At 33.0% G+C, this 20,035-nt stretch overlaps 1 protein-coding gene across 1 annotated transcript; it reads left to right on the top strand.

Annotated features, from left to right (window-relative positions):
* The first annotated feature begins 7,868 nt into the window (after positions 1 to 7,868).
* LOC114280227 (transport inhibitor response 1-like protein) lies at positions 7,869 to 11,189 on the top strand. Its single transcript, XM_028222571.2, has 4 exons — positions 7,869 to 8,110; positions 8,229 to 8,809; positions 9,143 to 9,647; positions 9,729 to 11,189. The coding sequence occupies exons 1-4, from the start codon at positions 8,036 to 8,038 to the stop codon at positions 10,488 to 10,490; spliced, it is 1,923 nt and encodes a 640-aa protein (XP_028078372.2). The 5' UTR covers positions 7,869 to 8,035; the 3' UTR covers positions 10,491 to 11,189.
* Positions 11,190 to 20,035: the final 8,846 nt, after the last annotated feature.

Below are 20,035 nucleotides of genomic sequence, written 5' to 3'. Positions count from 1 at the left end.
CTAAGTTTTTGTAGTAGAGGAGAGGGACCAGTAGTAGTGGTGAAAGTGGTAGATAAAAGATGATGATGGTGGTGGTGGTGATGGCGAAGGAAATTAGCGGTGAAGTTGTGGTAGTGGTAGTGGTAGAGTAGATGGAGTGGTAAAAGTAAAGGAGAGATAATGGTAGTAGTAGTGGTAGTGGTGGTGGTGGTAGTGGAGTGGTGGCAATGGTAGTAGTAATGGTAGTCGTAGAGTGGCGACAGTGGTAGTAATGGTGGCAGTGGAATGGCGTTTGCAGTAGTGGTGAAGGTGGTAGAGAAGATGGGTGGTGAGAGAGAGAGAGATGAATGAGAGACAGATAGAGAAGAGAGAGAAAGAGAGAGAGAGAGAGTGATGAGCGAGAGAGAGACAAAGTGGTAGCTAAAAGTACATTTTCTTGTAGTGGATAGTAAATCGAGAAGAAGCTCAGTAAATAGAGAAGATGGAAGGAAGAGAGTGGGCAGCGCGAACACAGTAATGGAGAGAAAGAGAGAGAGAGAGACAAAAAGATAAAGAGATAGAGAGTGAGAGACAGAAAAAGAGACAGAGAGAGAAGAGAGATGAACGAGAGAGATAGAGAAAAGAGAGATGAGCGAGAGAGACATAGAGAAAAGAGAGATGAACGAGAGACAAAGAGAGAGATAGAGAGAAGAGAGATGAGCGAAAGAGACAGTGAAAGAAAAGAGATGAGAGAAGAGATAAATGAGTGAGAGACACACACACAGAGAGGGACAGATAGACAGAGAAAGAAGAGTGATGAGTGCAAGAGAGAAAGAGAAGAGAGAGAGAGAAAGATGAAAAAATGGGTAGAAAGATATAGACAAAGAGAGAGGAAAAAAAAAAGAGCGAAAAGAAATAAACGAGAGAGAGAGAGAGACAGAGAGAAATGAGTGAGAGAGAGAAGAGAGACAGAGAGAGAAGAGAGATGAGAGAGATAGAGAGAAGAGAGATGAACAAGAGACACAGAGAGAAAGAGAGAGATAAACAGACAGACAGACAGACAGACAGAGAAGAATGATGAGTGAGAGAGAAAAAAAGAAGAGACACAGAGACACAGAGAGAAAGAGAGAGATAGACAGACAGAGAAGAGTGATGAGTGAGAGAGAGAAAGAGAGAGAGAGACAGAGACAGAGAGATAAGAAGATGAAAAAATGGGAGAAAAGCGAAATGTTCAAAAGAGTAAGACGACTTCTCTTTTTTTTTTTGTGACAGAAAAATATCGTTACATTTATTTAAACCATTTTGTGACTATATTTATATGAAGCCGTCTCAAAGCCACAATATATATATATATATATATATATATATATTTTACTTCTTTTTTTTGTGTGCAACGGTACCTATTACGGTCGCAAAAAACTCTTCTTTTTTTTTTGCGATTGCAGCTGGTACCGTCGCAAAAACTCTATTTTTTTGCAACAGCAATCTCTGCTGTTACAAATACTCTATTTTTTTTTTTTCAACAGCAATTTCTGCCGTCGCAAATACTCTCCTTTTTCGCGACAGCATTTTATGCCATCGCAAATACTCTATTTTTTGCAACGGCAAGTTGTGCCGTCTCAAAAAGTCACATTTTTTTTGTGATGACAAGTTGTGCCGTTTCAAAAGGTCATATTTTTTGCGACGACAAACTGTGCCGTTGCAAAAAGTCATTTTTTGCGACGGCAAATGTGCCGTCACAAAAAGTTTCGTCTTTTAAGCCCACTTTTTTTTTTGTAGTGAGGACGTCTGGGTGGACGACCGGCTATGGCTTTTTGGCCCAGTTTTGCTCCAAAAAATATAATAAAAAATAGATTAACCTATAAATAGTGTCTCGCTTAATTAGGTGAGGCACTGAAGCAAAGTCAAAATGAATGATTGCTATAGAGAGTCTGATAGAGCACGTATTTACAACTTTTGCTCTCTATCCGTATTTACAACACGTATTTACATCCTGATGCGGATGCTTTTAGTCTATATATATATAGATCAAAATACTCTTATAGTTGAAACAAAGCAAGTAAATTCTGTTATAGTTGCTTTATACTAATACTATGTTTGGTTCTTACATTTATTAAAGAAAAATAAAATAAAATAAAATAAAATAAAATAAAATGAAATGAAAAGAAAAGAAAAATAAATGTATATAATAAGGCAGCTCAGTTTTGATATTTGTCCTACGTGTACATTTGTTATCAATGGTTGAGAAATATGGTGAAAGTCTCAACATACACTAATTTAAACCTACCTGAAATATATGTTGCACAACACTAATTTTAAATACACTTTATTCTTACGCTGTGTTTGGTTAGGGGATTTGAGAAGAAATTTAGAAAAGAAAATAGAAAAGGTAGGTGAAATGTGAATAAAATATATCTAAATTTCACTTAATTTCATACACTTTTTTCCTTTCTTTTTTCAAATCTCTCTCTAAATTTCCTAACTAAACATAGCGTTAAAGTATTTCAAAATATTTTCTCTGCATGAAAATCAAGCTACTTTATTTATTTCTTCTTTTGTTGTGCTTTCTTTCTTTTGTATAATTATATGGACGGAAGAAATACTGGTTATGACCAAAGCTACAATTACTTTTTAGCTGACACAATTGAGCAAAAAGATTAAATAGATAAGGCACTCACTGTGTATGATACAAATGGAGAAAACCAAAAAACAAAACAAAATAAAACAAAAGCAAAGACAGTAATACCATTGCAATGGGGTTTTTTTTTTCATCACTTTTTCAATTAGTGAAAATGAAGTCATTTTGGAAGATAGCAATGAATGTGGATTTGAAGAAGTCCCTATCTCTCAAATTGAACAACAATGCAGTGATTAACAAACACAATCATTTCAAGGAATTACATGCTTATTACTGAAGTGGGATCAATGATAACCTTGTAGTATCCTTATTATTATTATTATTATTATTTTTAGAAAAAATTTATATATATATATATTAGTACAAAGAAGATCTTCCTAATTTTGCAGACTAAAACTATTTTGATGTCCTAATAGTAAAGTACCATGAATTGTTTATGAGATAATCATATTAGTTTGCTTTAAACCAGATTGAAGTGTTCCCACATAAATTGTCAACCAACCAAAATTAATAAAACTAAGGTTATGTTTGGATAGCAAAAACTAAAGAGAATGAATGATAATTTAATAAAATTGTTGTATCAATATTATTCAAGTGTTTAGTTTAGATACAGATTTTTATAGTTAAACATAAAATTTTAAATATCGTAAATAAATAATCAATCTTATTTGGCTGTATATATGAGGGGTCAAAGTAGTCTAATTAGTTAAGTTTATATACTCCAAAATCAAATATGTACAATACATAGCCTATATTGATTTGATGATGATAATGAAGAGCAAATCAGTTTTAGCTTCAAAATTGGTACATGGGTTAAAGGTTATGTGATCCGAGTAGCTTTTAATCATTGTTTTTTGCTATATAGTTCTAAAAAAATTCTTAAAAAGTCCAACCCTACAAATTAGAAATATTGATTGTTTCATTAGCTTCTCAATTAATTATTCTTTTATTTTGCTAATTTGTCAATTTCCTTTGCACATCATTAGTTTATCACCACGTTTCATTATCATCGTCACAAGATTCTCCTCGATTTGTTGTTATGCTCTTCACAAGCCTAACCCATTTTTTAGTTTTTTTTTTTTTTTTACTAATAATATATGGTAATGCTATCACCAAGAAATGTTTACTTAAAGACTAAGAACTTGTCATATGTAAGTTTCAAAATTTTTAAAATTCTACGTACTTGATTGTCTCAATAATCTAAGTTTCTTAGAAATATTTGCTAGTTACACTATTGAGTTATTGGTGATATATTAGTGTAAACATTTTGATTTTCTTTATTTGATGTAATTAATGTCATGACTATGAAATGAATCAAAATTATTTAAGTTCAACTCATATTTAACATGTTAAAGGCTCATTCAACATTAATACATATTTGGAAATTTTTTTTTTTTATTTTAGCTCAATAAACTAATAAATATTTTAGAAATATACATAAAAAATATTATTTAAACTCACTTCAATCAAAATTCATTTGATATTGACTTGAAAACTAAAATTTAAGTATAAGAGCATCTCTAACCGTTCACTTCTTTTTTTCACCAAATTTGAGTAAAAAATATGTTGTTTTCTCAATTTGATACGGCTTCCTCCAACGGTGAGCATCAAACAAAATTGAGAGAAGGGTCGACCGGTAAGACTATTTTTTTTTTAAAAACCTGTTGGAACCTTTTGACCTGTTTGAACCTACCTATTTGAAAGGGAACCGGTCGACCGGTTGGTCAACCGGCCGGACAACCGACTGGTTGACCGGTTGGTCTCCCCCAACGGTAAAGCATAGTAAAATAATGAAATCTGGAACATGTTCTCACTTTGATGAATTTTTTGTTTTATTCTCATTTTGATACAAATTTGCTAAAATCATTGGAGCTCCAAAAAGTAACTTTTTCACCAAATTTCAAATTTAATGCAAGATTTGATAAATCGTTGGAGATGGTCTAAGATGACATATATATTTGATTAGCATACCCACAACTCACCATGTAGGGGTGATATGAAAAATTAATTAAAATTTAATTTTTTAACTTATTTTAACTTTTATAAAAAATAATATAATTCAAAATAAATTAAAAAGTTAGAAGCTAACTTTTAAGTGGCTCTTTCCAAATTGCCCCATATTATTATATAATATGTATGGACAAAATAGTTGATGGCATTTTGGTTGCAACTTGCAAGTGATTTTACATAAAGAGGTGCAAACTACGTCATCATGTTTTGTTTTTTGGTAGAATGGTGGAATCAAATTCCACATAAATCAAAGAGGGTGGAGATTTTTTAAAAATATTCACTGCATTCAAATTTTATTTTTTATTTTTTTTGAAATTTCAGAATTTGTTTACAGATAATTTTTTTTTTAAATTTAGTTTTGTGAAAAAAAGTAAAAAAAACAAAAAAAGTGTTAATACTCATTATTTTCATATAATTTTTTCTTTTTAAAAATCCAACTAAATAGAAAGAGTTTTTTTTTTTCCTTTTCCTCTCTCTAAAAACTATAATATTACAATGGATGCAGTGGGAATAAAAAATTTAATCCCTCTGTTTGTTTTCATTTTTCGTATTTTTTTGTTTTCATTAATTTTTTTTAATATTTTAATCAATTTTTTTAATTTTTAGACACACCTAACATAAATATACTTAAAAAGTATAATATTTGTGAAAAAAATCTTTAAAAAATTTACTAAATACCAAAAATATTAAAAAAATACCAAAATTCAGTACATTTTTTTAAAAATATTTTGTGTATTTATTAATTTTTTAAAATATTTTTTCACAAATAATTTACTATTTAGATACATCTAAATAAGATACATTTAAAAAAATTAAAAAAATTGCATAAAATTAAAAAAATATTTACTAAAAACAAAAAAATACAAAAAATAAAATACTAAATTTTAAAAAAATTAAATTTAAAAAACTAAAACCAAACATACACTAAAATTCTCTAAGAACTGCCCAGAGTGATCTAACTTACTTTTTAACTCCAATGAGAAAGTCAATATAGATAAGTGAACAACATTTTTTTCAAGTAAGTAATAATTACATATAAATTCTTAGATCTACCATCTTAAATGATTGTATTCACAGCTCTCTCATGATGGTTCACAATGTGAACAATATTATATTTTATAAATATAATAATAACATTAAAAAAATATCTTACATAAATATTTGGAATAGATTGACTTAAATAACATACATTTATTTTATATTTTCATTTTACTTCTACAAAAATTATAAATACACTTCCAAAAATTTTAAACACAACCTAAACTTGGAACTTAAAAATTGAGTTTTATGAATTAAGTTTTTTGAAAATTGAGTTTTTTAGTTTTTGTATTTTTTTTTATTTTTAGTGAATATTTTTAAAATTTTAAACATTTTTTTTTATTTTTTTAGATACACCTTACTTAGATGTATCTAAAAAGTAAAAAATTTGTGAAAAAATATTTTTAAAAATTAATAAATACATAAAAATACAAAAAATGTACTGAATTATTGTATTTTTTTTGTATTTTTAGTATCTGGTGAATTTTTAAAAGGTTTTTTTCAATTTTTTTTTTACTTTTTAAGTATATTTATGTTAGGTATGTCTAAAAATTAAAAAAATTGCTCAAAATATTAAAAAAATTTAGTAAAAACAAAAAAAATACGAAAAATAAAAAAATAAAATTTTCTGAAAAATATTTTTAAAAAGTGGTAACCAAGCATATACTATTTTCAATATGCACTCAATGACAAATTTTGGAGTGCAACAATTATCAAAAAAGGTGGTGCAAATAGTACTCCCCTTTAAGTTTAGGGCTATTTATGCAAAAATATTATCTAAGGAGGAATAGAATGTAAGAGCATCTATAAAAGTTTCTTTAAAATATGTTTGTTAATTATTATAACTAGTTTTATGTTATTTTATTTATTCCAACGGACTAACTAGTATAAGAGTTATTTTAATAATGTTTTTGCAAATTAGTTACATTTAAAGCGGATTAAAAAGCTTTTTAAATTAGTTTGTGTGAATAAATATGTAAAATAAAAAGTAGCATAAGAACACATAAATAAAAAATTAATTACATAGAATAAAAACATACTGTTTTCATACTTTAATTAGTAAAAAAAATAAAGAATAACATTCAGTGTGTTTGGTTTTAATTTTCTGGATTCAATTTTCTAAAAATTGAGTTTTTTTTATTTATTTTATTTTTTCTTTTTAGTGAATATTTTTAAAATTTTAAGCAATTTTTTAAAAACTTTTTTAGAGGCACATTACTTAAATTTGTAAAAAAAAGTATTTTAAAAAATCAAGAAATATACAAGAATATGAAAAATATACTGAATTATCATTTTTTTAATATATTTTTGATATTTAGTAAATTTTCTAAAGATTTTTTCACAAATATTATACTTTTTAAGTGTATTTTTGTTAGGTGTGTCTAAAATTTTAAAAAAATACTTAAAATATTAAAAAAGTTTAATAAAAATAAAAAAATACAAAATTTTAATTTTCTAAAAAGTAAATTCTTAAAATAGAAACCAAACAAAATAGAAAACAAACAAACTGATTAGAGTTGCTCTCAAACCATAAAACATAAGAATCTCTTCTTGATCTCTCCTTAACCCTCTTCTTAATCTCTCCTTAACTTTTTATTTGTTAGGTCATTGGACCTACTTTTGGACCCAATTTTGATGATCCGCACCGTTCACATTTTTAGATTTATTGAGTATATAATACCTGTAAAAAATAAAATTTATCGGATATCAGAAAGCATGTGTTTTGATCATCGAACTACAAATTATTTTTTTAAAAAATTAATAAATAGTTTTCTGAACACATACTTTCTGATATCCGCTCAACTTAATTTTTTATAGGTATGATAAACTTAACAAATATTAAAATATGAATGATTTGTATTATTGAAATTAGATCAAAAAATAAGCCTAATAACCTAACAAGTAAGAAGTTAAGGAGAGAAATTAAGAAGATGAGGTTAATTCAAAACATAAGGGGGTATGCTGCCAATAACATAGTGCTCTTTTGGAAAACCGGTAAAAAGTCAATTTTTAATTTTTTATCAATTTTAAGTCACACTATCTCTCATATAATTTATTCATAAAAAGATTAAAATAAATTAAAAAAATTAAAAAATTAATTTTTTACCAACTTTTCAAAATACTACATAAAAAGATGAGTTCTTCCACAGAAAATCATAAGCATAAAAAAGAAAGTAAAAAAATATTAAAATTATAAAAAAAAAAATTATAAAGAAAACCCCCCAATAATGGAGGAGAAGTGTGGCGAGCCTTTGGATTTTGCAGATGGGGTAGAGAGAGAGAGAGAAGCATGGAGAATCCCAATGCAGAGGTAGAAAGAGAAAGAGAGAGACAAACACACACACACACACCTCACACAGCTCACTTGCAGAGACAGACAGCTGAGTGTGTATGGTGTGGACTCTCTGCTCTTCTTGTCACTCAATTCATCTCCAAACAATTACAATTACTGCATTACAATTAACTGTACCAATCCTCTCTCTCTCTCTCTCTCTCTATAAAACTTATACTCCTATAATCTTTGATTCTCTCTCCAAACCCCCCAATCTGAAGAAAGATTCCATCTTTAAATTCTCTCTTTCAGACCTCAGATCGCATGACAGAGGATCAAACCCTAATGTCAGAGGACGACGAGAGAGCCTCGCCGTCTGATCTCGGCGGCGACATCAAGCCCCGCGGTTGCGCCGTCGCCGGAGAATACGTGTCTCCGTTCCCAGATCAAGTCCTCGAGAACGTTCTAGAAAACGTACTGCTCTTCTTGACCTCTCGACGAGACCGCAACGCGGTGTCGCTGGTGTGCAAGTCGTGGAACCGTGCGGAGGCGCTCACCCGATCGGAGCTCTTCATCGGGAACTGCTACGCGGTGGCGCCCCACCGCGTGACGGAGCGCTTCCGGCAAGTGAGGGCGGTGACGCTGAAGGGGAAGCCGAGGTTCGCGGATTTCAACCTCATGCCTCACAATTGGGGTGCGCACTTCGCCCCCTGGGTCACCGCCATGGGTTCCCACTATCGTGCGCTCGAGAAGCTCTGTCTCAAGCGCATGTCTGTCAAGGACGAAGATCTGGAGCTTCTGGCTGATTCGTTTCCCTATTTCAAAGAGCTCGTGCTTGTCTGTTGCGATGGCTTCGGTACCAGTGGTCTCGCTGTGATTGCCAACAAGTGCAGGTTAGTGTAAATATTTAGGGGTTTTTGTTCTCTATATCAATGGCTCTAATTCTAGATCTGTTTTGGTAATTTGTAATTAGATGTTCTTGATTTGATACATATATATATTGACAGAGATCTTTGAACGATTTGAAAAGGGTTTGGGTCAATTTTGCCTTTTGATCTGTTATTGTTTTGTATGAAGTTCTATGACGTTATCTGAACCCTGAACTATACATTGTGGGTTTGCTTGGCTCTAATTGAATCCCCAACTGAAAGAGGTGTGAATTTACAGTGGAAAATTATTATGTGATTACCACATATATGCCTCTCATGATATGATTTTTATCTCAGGCAACTTCGAGTGCTTGATCTGATTGAGGATGAGGTTACGGATGATGAAATCGATTGGATTTCTTGTTTCCCAGAGGGTGGAACTTGTCTCGAGTCTTTCATTTTCGACTGTGTGGAATGCCCAATAGATTTTGAGGCATTGGAACAGCTGGTGGCGAGATCTCCGTCGTTGAAGAAACTTAGGTTGAACCGGTTCGTTAACATTGGGCAGCTTTACAGGCTGATGATCCGAGCTCCACAGCTCACACATCTTGGTACTGGGTCATTTAGCCCTTCGGAGATTGCTGCTCAAGGTGATCATCAGGAGCTAGATTATGTCTCCGCCTTTGCTGCTTGCAAATCGCTAGTTTGCCTCTCGGGTTTTAGGGAAATTATACCCGATTATCTGCCTGCAATCTACCCAGTTTGTGCTAATCTCACCTCACTAAATTTTAGCTATGCCAACATCAATGCAGAACAACTTAAATCAGTCATATGCCATTGCCATAAACTCCAGATCTTTTGGGTATGTGATTGGTTTGTTCATGGGTTTTAATTAATTTTGTTATTTAGTTTCAATCATGAAGTGCACATTCTATATCTGCAGGTGCTCGATTCGGTGTGTGATGAAGGACTTCAGGCGGTGGCTGCAACATGTAAGGATCTCCGTGAGCTTCGGGTTTTCCCTATTGATGCCAGCGAGGATAGTGAGGGCCCCGTTTCTGATGTGGGTCTCCGTGCAATTTCTGAGGGGTGTAATAAGCTGCAATCGATTTTATATTTCTGCCAGCGAATGACAAATGCAGCAGTGATAGCCATGTCAAACAACTGTCCGGATCTTGTGGTGTTCCGTCTCTGTATAATGGGGCGACATCGACCTGACCACATTACCGAAGAGCCAATGGATGAGGGTTTTGGAGCCATTGTCAAGAACTGTAAGAAACTTACCCGACTCGCTGTATCTGGTTTACTAACTGATAAGGCTTTCAGTTACATTGGAGAATATGGGAAACTGGTTAGGACTTTGTCGGTTGCTTTTGCTGGAGACAGCGATACGGGGCTAAAATATGTGCTCGAGGGCTGCTCGATGTTGCAGAAGCTTGAAATCAGAGACAGCCCATTCGGAGATTCAGCTTTGCATTCTGGTTTGCACCACTATTACAACATGAGATTTCTTTGGATGTCTTCATGTAGATTAACTCGTCAAGGTTGCAAGGAGATTGCTCAGCAATTGCCACGCCTGGTAGTGGAAGTTATCAACGGGGATGGGGAGGTAGAGGTGAAAGATGATTATGTCGACATATTATACATGTATAGATCCCTTGAAGGGCCGAGGTCTGATCCACCAATATCTGTGACAATCTTGTAAACTTTCAACATTGGAAAACACTCAACCTCTCTTTACAGTGGCTTCTGAGGAAGTTATATTACTAGTTTTTTTGTGGGTTGCTGTCATAACCTGCAAGTTCATGTACTCGTTGAACAGAGACAAGAATGCCCCTCATGTTCTTGGTTTGAGCTGTTGGAGATTTGGAATGGCATTCAAAGCAGGGGCTCTGTCAAGGATATGTATACTTTGTGCTTTGGTTCTTCTGGGTGGTTTATGGAAGTGTGCTTAATGAACGTATCTCTGCAGGGATCGGACCATCCCTATGTTGTCATCGTTGTGTTGGTAGGCATTTAAATTTTTGTATGTTTTTTTCTGCTTTCATATTCATTTCTGAAATGAAGGCTTCTAGAGGTAACAGTTAGCAAGGGATGGATCATTGAGAGCTGCGCGCAAAGATTGATTAGATTTCTGTTATATATACAACAATGGATCAAATTGGTTGGGAGTCCTCAAGATGGGAGATTGAGAGACACTGAAATTTCTCTTTTCAGTAGAATTGAGTCTTGCTTATTCTTGTTCAAAAATTTCAGTTTTTTAGACTTTGAAGCTCTGTAGTTGGTGAGAACTAATGCCTCAGAGAATGGTTACATCTCTCTCTTACCCGACTGTTGAATTTATTAGTATTGTTTTTGTGAGCAAATGTTCAGATGGGAAATAAATGCCAAACATATGCATACATATGATATGGGCCAGATGCTAGTGGGAGGGAGGAGTATCTTGCCCCTCTCTCTCTCTCTTTTTTTTTTTTGTTATTTTATTATTAATCTTATTTTCAAATTTTCTGAATGAAGAATGATCTGTTTGGTAGTGATGGAGCCCACTGATGAAGTATGGAAAGTATTGGACAAGTACACCTTTCAAGGTCCCCCATTCATGAGACTTCTGTGTTTTTCAACCCAGTGGATGGTCCTGATTGATTCCATCTCACATGCATCTTTTAGTGAACTCTCTCTACAGAGGAAACAGAATAGTATACAAGTCCATGATATACCTTTACAATGATTTGTTGCTGGATCTATATTTTTGGTTACAGCTGGGCTTTTTAGCCTACAATGTTACTACCTACCATTATTTGTTATTTGTTATTTGTTATTTGTTATTCAGTAATGCTACCTTTTAATATTTTACAATAATATTATAAATTCAGATTTAACTATCTAAAAATTATTTGAAATTATCATTTAATGGTTTAGATTTATTCTATATGTAGATCTCATAATTTATAAATTCAATCTCAATCACACAATCACTATTTTGGGTCAATGAGGACCATATTTAACTAGTTTGGTCCCAGATTTATTCATATATATATATATATATTTAGAAAATGCTCAGAATTTAAAATATGAATTTCTTCTGGGTATGATTTAAATTTTGAATTTTTTTAAATATATATTTTTCTGATTGTGTGAAGTATGTCTAATATATCCCTTTTCCTTCCTTTTCCTAGTGTATTCTCATGCTCAACTTGGCTCAACTCAGTTAGCTAGCTGTGCACTCCTTTGGAAAATTGGGTTGGGATGAGTTAGAATTAAAATAGTCATAAAAAAATAGATTTTTTAGTTTCAAGTTACAAAATATCATATTCAAATAATCATTATTCTATTTTTTCTTTTAAAAATGTCAAAAAATCATTTAAAACGAGATTTTTAACCTCAAATTAAAATAATTAAAAAATCAATTCACATTCCAAATAAATTTTAGATTTTTGGACTCACTCATATCTCGTTTGGGGAGAGATTAAAAATAACTAAAAAAATTATTACAAGTTAAATTAATTTATAAAAAGTAAAAAAATTATTAAAAAAAATTAATTTCCAAATGAGTCGTCTGTAAAGGAGCTGAACTCGGTACATTTGTTATTTATTTAAATAATAAGGCATTTTTTATATATTAAATAATATAAATTATGAGCTTGATTATTAAGTTATTTATTAGTAGATTGGAACTAAAGTTTCAGTATAATATTGATATTTAAGCTCAAATATTAGATTCATTTTTTAAATTTAATGATGTGTTAATTAATTAAAATATCTAAGGTGACAATCTAATAAATTTTTCTAAATTATCAACTAATCATTTTATTTACACATCACTAAAGTCTACTAATGTGAATTTATATATCATTTTTCTTAATATAAATAAAATGAATTCAAGTTTAACGTTCCACTTGTTTGGACGAAAAATATTTTTTAAAAAATATATATTTTTATTTTTAATAGTTGGTGCAATAAAAAATAAAAGTCAACAAAAAATATTTTTCATGATCAATAAAAAAAAATCTATATGGATAATCACTTTTAAAAAGTAAAAATATTTTCTGAACTAAAATCTTATTAATGTCACTTCTACCATCATAAAATTATCACCGTCGCTATCCAACCACCATGCCATTGCCTCCATCGCCACCTTTATTTTACCACCACTACCAGCACTAGTAAAAAAATATTTTCCGTATAAATAAACGCAGCGTAATTAGGGTTGTTTTGGGAAGTTGGTTAAAAGTGATTTTTTGGCTTTTAACCAAGCTTTTGGCTTTTTTAGACAAATGATTTGGGAAGTTGGTAAAAAGTGACTTTTGAATTTTTTGATTAATATTTGTTTATGATGTCAAATCATAATAAAATGACTAAACTACCCCCATTTATTTAAAATATTTACAACTGAACCTATGTAACACATTGTGACCCATGAGGGGTAAAATTGTAATTGCACCGTTGGCTAAAAATCAACTTGCTAAATGAAAAAAAACCAAAAAAGTCAACTTTTGACTTTTACTACTAACCAAAAAAAATGACTTTTAGCCAAGTTCCCAAAATAGCCCTTATAACTCCACTCGGTTTGGACCCTTCCTCTCTATTTGCGAGAGTGGGATCATTTGATGATTTGTCAGTCCCCCTTTGTTTGCGTTATGAAGGAGCCAACTCCTCTCTCTCTCTCTCTCTCTCTCTCTCTCTCTCTCTCTCTCTATATATATATATATATACATATACTAGTATAATTAGTAATTGACCCTACAATGTACGTATTTTTTTTCCAAAAAATATTTCATGACAATGTATGTTATAAAAAAATAATTTTAATTTTAATTTTAATTATTTATTTTGATAATATTAATGCTATCGTTCTATAAAACTATTACTTGAATACTTATATATATTAATTTTAGTTAAATTATTTGTGTATTTTGATCATTTTAATTCTATTGTATTGTAAAAGTGTAATTATCATATAATAATTTTGTATGATATATATTCAATTATAAAATAGTAAAATAAATACTCATTTTGATATTAAAAATAATAGTTAAATTAGAAGAAGAGTTAGTAACATAAAATTAAAAGTAATTCTAATTATTTAATTTTCTTTTATATTTATTTGGAAAATAAAAATATGTAGAAACAGAAATTATATAAAATTTATTGAAAAAATTATCATATAATGATTTTATATGATATATGTATATTAAATTATAATATTGTAAAATAAACACTCGTAATTAAATTAAAATATCAACTATATAAAAAAAAATTAATAACAACTAACTAAGAAAGAATCACATAATAATATCTAAACCCAAAAAGAAGAAATAATGAAAACATCCACACAATAGATACATCTCAATGTATGAATTGATTAATCATCTGTAATATGATGGCAAAACATAAAAAAATTTACTATTCAACAATTCAAAAAGTAACTTAAGTAGTAAATCTAAACTTTAGAAGAGAGTATCATTGCTGTGCATATTTTTCCTCCTGTGAGTTGTGATTATATAAAATAATGTAGGAAAAAAAGTATAATTCATACTACATAGAATCACCATAAAATTTAAACAACAAAATTCATAATATAGAATAATATGAAATTGGTATTGGGTATAGAATAATGCACGTGGGAGGCAAAAAAAAAAAGAAAAAAAAAGGAGACAATTTAACATTTAAAAAAAATATCATAATACCCTTGAAAGAATTAAGAAGAAAAACGTCAAATGCAAAATTAGTATTGAATTTGTGAATTATCTCAATTTATTTATCATAAAAATATATAAAAAAGAAATATTTGTCAAATAGAATACATATAAAATAGGTAAAGTTAGTATAATTTAAATTAAGTTTGGGTTTATGTAATTAACAAAATATATGAAGGCGTGGCTTTCTTAGAACAAAAAAGTAAGCCCTTATAATGTGTCACTTAAATATGAAAAAAAAAAAGACTTTTAATAATATATATGATTACCTGTGCTATACACGGATATTAAAAAAAATTTTAAAAAAAAATTAAAATTAAATAATAATATAAAAAATTTATCTATAATATTTAGCAAAAATAATTTAGAACCAATTAAATTTTTTTTTTTTTATTCTTATATCATTAATTGTGTGCTCTAAGTTTTTAATAATAAATACATGTCATAATTTAATTAGTAAAAATTAAAAAATAAATCACAAAAATTAGGATAAATTATACAAATAGTCTTTGCAGTTTACACGATGTGTCAATTTGGTCCTGTTGTTTCAATTTGCTCAATATTGCCTTTTAATTTAACGGATTGCGTCATTTTAGTCTAATAAATAATAATCGTTAAGTTTGGTGGACGGAAAGTCAAACTATGTGTCAATTTGGTCTCTGTTGTTTACACAATGTGTCAATTTGGTCCCTGTTAAAATCGAGTAAATTAAAACAACAGGGACCAAATTGACACATTGTGTAGACTTTCTGCCCACCAAACTTAACAACTGTTATTTATTGGACTAAAATGACACAATCTGTTAAATTAAGGGGCAAAATCGAGCAAATTAAAATAACATGGACCAAATTGACACATCGTGTAAACTACAAGTACCATTTACATAATTTATCCAAAAAATATATTTATAATAAAATATAAATATATTTCGTCTTATAAGTTTCGTAAATTTAATTTGTCATATGATAGTAGTAAATTATATTTGTCTATATATTAATTTTTTCATGTTTTGTAAAATATAAAAATTTATCTAGCATCAAAATTAAAATTTGTCTTATGTTATAAGATTTACGTAAAAATGGATTAAGATTCAATTATGATATTAAATTTGGGTTTCACATTAGATTTATGCCAATTTATCCTTCACCTAATTATTAAAAATTGTTTTGGTCTATTCTCAACTTTTATATGAATTGTGGGGATGTATTTTCTGAATACCAACACGTGGCAAGGTGACGCCGACGTGTCAGTCGAGGTGCCACGTGTCCTGGTTGTGACGCCGAGGTTATCTCGGCAAGGCCGATGTTAGCTCCGAAAATATCGGAATCCGAGATAAATGGATAAAAGATAAGGGACAAAAGTCTTAGAGTAAAAAGGGAACTTTGCTAAGATAAGGATAAAGCTCTTAAGGGGTTTATCTTTATCTCTTGTGAAATCCAAAGTAAGCACTGAATGAGAGTCCATAAAAGTCAGGCTTCTAGTGGGATTAGGATTGAGTTGGCTATAAAAATAGAGGAACCCCCGTGGGTCTAAGGTACGCAATTTTATGCTTTGAGCAGTAAGTTTAGCACTTGATTATCTTTGAGAGAGATACTGACTTGATCGTCGGAGTGTCCCCGGGTGAAAGAGCCACCGCCGGAGCTTTTTCTTTCTGTTACAGGTTAGCTGAAGCCATCTATTTTGCCAGTGCTCTCCAGCTGATTACTAGACGGACAGTGTGGTCAAAAAATCACTCACACAATTTGGCGCCGTCTGTGGGAAACTTAGAAGAATAGATGGCCAGTAACGGACAGATAAAAAACATTGGGGGCGACACTCCTGCTGGGAGTGGCAGATCAATTGAACTCGACATTGAAGGAGACAACTACGATGCAGAAACTCATGACCAGGGCCACGGAGAGAAAGACGTTGGCCAGGAGGGCGACACTTCGAAGAGGACAGACCAAGGCAAGTACTATAACGAAGATAACCTTCAGGTATGGAGGGATAGGTGCCTACGGAGGGATGAGGAAGTAAAAGAATTGGCAAACAAGTTGGCAGACCCATAGTCGGTTGTCAACTTCATGATGCAAAACAATATCATGCAGCCACCATACCCGCTGCAAGATACGCCGATGCCAGCAACTAATACCCAGAAGAAAGGAAAAAGAACAATCCCCAAAGTCCCTCAGCACACCAGGAGCGAACGACACTCTCACCGACCTTGCAGGGAAGTTGGACGAGAGGAGCCGAGACGAGAGGAGTCCCGAAGGACGTATCAGACGAAGGATCCAGAGCCCAAAGAACATCGGCATGTTCAAGGGCAGGCGCTCTGCTTTGACACAACACATGAAAAGAGATCAAAACGAGCACACCACAAGGCTGAAAGTAGTATGCCGAAAAGATTGAAGTCCAAAGATAGCCGAGCTCTAGGGAGGAGTAAAGAAGGCTTGAGAGATTACCTCAAGAGGAAACAACAGAATGCTGAAGCCGAGGTAACTTCTCCGGTTAAGCCGAAGACACAATTCTCGGTGGAACTGGACAAATTTGAAGCACCAAAGAGATTCAGTATGCTGAGGTTCCAAATATATGATGGTAAGTCAGATTCCAACTTCCACGTTGGGCTATACCTGAATTCAATGGCATTATATAGTGGGAACGAGCCGTTGCTCTGCAAAGTATTCCCCTCGTCCTTTGGGGAAATTGCATCAGATTGGTTCCATAAACTACCGAAATGAAGTGTAAAGACGTAGGAAGGCCTGGCCGAGATGTTTGTGGCCAGGTTTGTGACAAATAAACTACAGCCCTTAAGGGTCGACGCACTGATGGCTTTAAAGATCACCAAGGATGAAGGTCTTAGGGCCTACGCAAAAAGGTACTACAAGGTGTTCAATCGAATACCTGATTGCAACCAAGAGGTGGCAGTCGTGTCTTTCAAGAACGGCCTGAAAGATGACTGCCCACTACGAAAATCTTTGGCAAAGACATTGCCAAAAAGCATGGAAGAACTCATGGCATGAATCGAGAAGTATGCCAACGCCGAAGAAGACACATTGACGAGTAAGGAGATAAAACAGGAGAAAGGGAACGGCTCGTCGAAACGAGGCCAAGGTAACAATGGAACGAGCAAGCAAGAGGCAGAACTAAGGGCCACACAAACAGTAACAACCGTGTTCCGGATCCCAATTCCCAAAATCCTGGATCAAATTCGAAACCAGCCCTATTTCAGAACGCCAAAAAGGACTCCAGGAGAGTTCATGGGAAGAAACATGAGTAGGCATTGTGCCTACCACAATGCAGATGGGCATACGACTCAGGGTTGCAGAGCCCTAAAAACATATTTAGAAGACCTGATAAGACAAGGATATCTGAGAGACCTTGTTGATGAAACCAGAACAAGGGAAGAACGAGCGAGATTGCCTCAAGCACCAGCAGCCCCACCTCCCCCAGTACAACAGCCACAGGCAGAAGGACCTCAGGTAATCAACATAATCCACTAAAAGGTCAACAAAAACGAAATCCGAGGAGAAACCCAGAAAGTAAAACACCTTCAACATGTCTATCAAGTCGGAGAGAAAAAGACATCGGGCAGAACAGTACCAGGGACGGATGATAACCTTCACTGAAACCGACCTAGAGATGGTCCAACACCCGCATAATGATGCTTTGGTAGCATCCCTCCAGGTTGGGGAATGCCAAGTGAAACGCATCCTGATTGACCAAGGAAACTCTTGTGACATCATGTACATCCAATGTTACAAGGAGCTCGGCCTTCACCCATTTGACATGGAACGATCCAACGGCCCAATGGTCGGGTTCAATGGAACGCCGACATGGCCACTGGGAGCAGTAAGCTTGGAGGTGCAGGCTGGCACCAGGAAAATCAAGACAGACTTCACCGTCATCGACACACCTTCCCCTTACAACATCATCTTGGGAAGACCATGGTTGCATGCAATGGGGGCAGTTCCCTCAACATTGCATCAACTGTTGCGATTCCCAACAGAGCATGGGATAGAAGAAATCAGGGGTGATCAGCTGCAGGCAAAAAGTTGCTCCATGGCAGCAATAAAGTCTACTTGCAGCATTCGAGAGCCAGAAGAGACAGAAATTGAAGAAGAAGACGTAGAAGTTCTAGAAGACATCGGCGAGGAGCCAGCCGAGAAGATCAACTGGGGAAACCCCTTTGCCATGGCTTATGGCACAGAAGCAATCATTCTACTGGAAATCGGCGTCCCTGGAATCAGAACCCAAGGGGAAGAAAAAGGAACTAATGATGTTCTCTTAGCACGAGATCTAGATCTTCTAGAAGAACGAAGGGAGAAAGCTGCAGTTCAGCTTGCAGCATACCAACAACAGCTTGCCAGAGCATACAACAAGAAGGTCAATCCAAGAGAATTTCAGTGGTGACCTCATCCTAAGGAAAGTTGTCCCAAAGAGGGCAAGTTTGGCCCAAATTGGGAAGGACCCTACAAGATCATCTCGGTACTGGGAAAAGTGGCATACCGGCTTGAAGATTAAAAGGGCAAAGAATTGCCAAGATCTTGGAACACTTGTAATATTGAAATTTCTTTATCATTAGAATTCCTTTATTCCTTGGCCATTTGCCGAAATAAATAAATAAAGATTCAGTTCTATTTTCAAGATAGTTGACGTTGTCTCTGGAATACATGTATAATGCGAACTCAAGTGAAACTCAGGCTCACATTAGGGGGCAGAGGGAAGAGAAAAGTATTGCTTAACACTTGTTGAAATTTGTGAACAATTTACAAGTTAAGTTAAGCCGAGATCATTGTTTACCACTTGTTGAAATTTGTGGACAATTTACAAGTTGGTTAAATTGAAAAGTATTGCTTAATACTTGTTGAAATTCGTGGACAATTTACAAGTCAAGTTAAGCCGAGATCATTACCACTTGTTGAAATTCGTGGACAATTTACAAGTCAACTTGTAAATTGTCCACAAATTTCAACAAGTTGGTTAAACCGAAAAATATTGCTTAACACTTGTTGACATTTGTGGACAATTTACAAGTTAAATTAAGCCGAGATCATTGTTTACCACTTGTTGAAATTTGTGGACAATTTACAAGTTGGTTAAACCGAAAAGTATTGCTTAACACTTGTTGAAATTTGTGGACAATTTACAAGTTAAGTTAAGCCGAGATCATTGTTTACCACTTGTTGAAATTTGTGAACAATTTACAAGTTGGTTAAAACCAAAAAATATTGCTTAGCGCTTGTTGAAATTTGTGGACAATTTACATGTTAAGTTAAGCCGAGATCATTGCTTAGCGCTTGTTGAAATTTGTAGCAATTTACAAATTGAAGTTAAGCCGAGATAATTGTTTATCTTCACTTGTTGAAATTTGTAGCAATTTACAAATTGAAGATAAACCAAAGACAAGAAAATTGCCGAGATATATCATCAGTTGGCATAACCGAGGTATGTCACCCCGAGAAGGTTACACAAAGAAGGAAGAGTGTACATATGCAGAATATTCTAAGTATAGAATTATGCAAAGATAAAGAAGAAAAGACAGGAGAACAAGCATTCAATAAAAGAAAAAAGTCGT

The sequence above is a fragment of the Camellia sinensis genome, chromosome 3 (assembly GCF_055761805.1).
Source record: "Camellia sinensis isolate YWXY chromosome 3, ASM5576180v1, whole genome shotgun sequence".
Lineage (NCBI taxonomy): Eukaryota > Viridiplantae > Streptophyta > Magnoliopsida > Ericales > Theaceae > Camellia > Camellia sinensis.
The sequence above is the reverse complement of the archived record's forward strand: the minus strand, read 5'-3'. Positions and strand labels throughout refer to the sequence as shown.

Coding starts and splice junctions, on each gene's coding strand:
- LOC114280227 (XM_028222571.2), top strand. CDS start 8,036: ATGGTGTGGACTCTCTGCTCTTCTTGTCACTCAATTCATCTCCAAACA. Junction 8,810..9,142: donor GTGATTGCCAACAAGTGCAG/GTTAGTGTAAAT, acceptor TTTTTATCTCAG/GCAACTTCGAGTGCTTGATC. Junction 9,648..9,728: donor ATAAACTCCAGATCTTTTGG/GTATGTGATTGG, acceptor CTATATCTGCAG/GTGCTCGATTCGGTGTGTGA.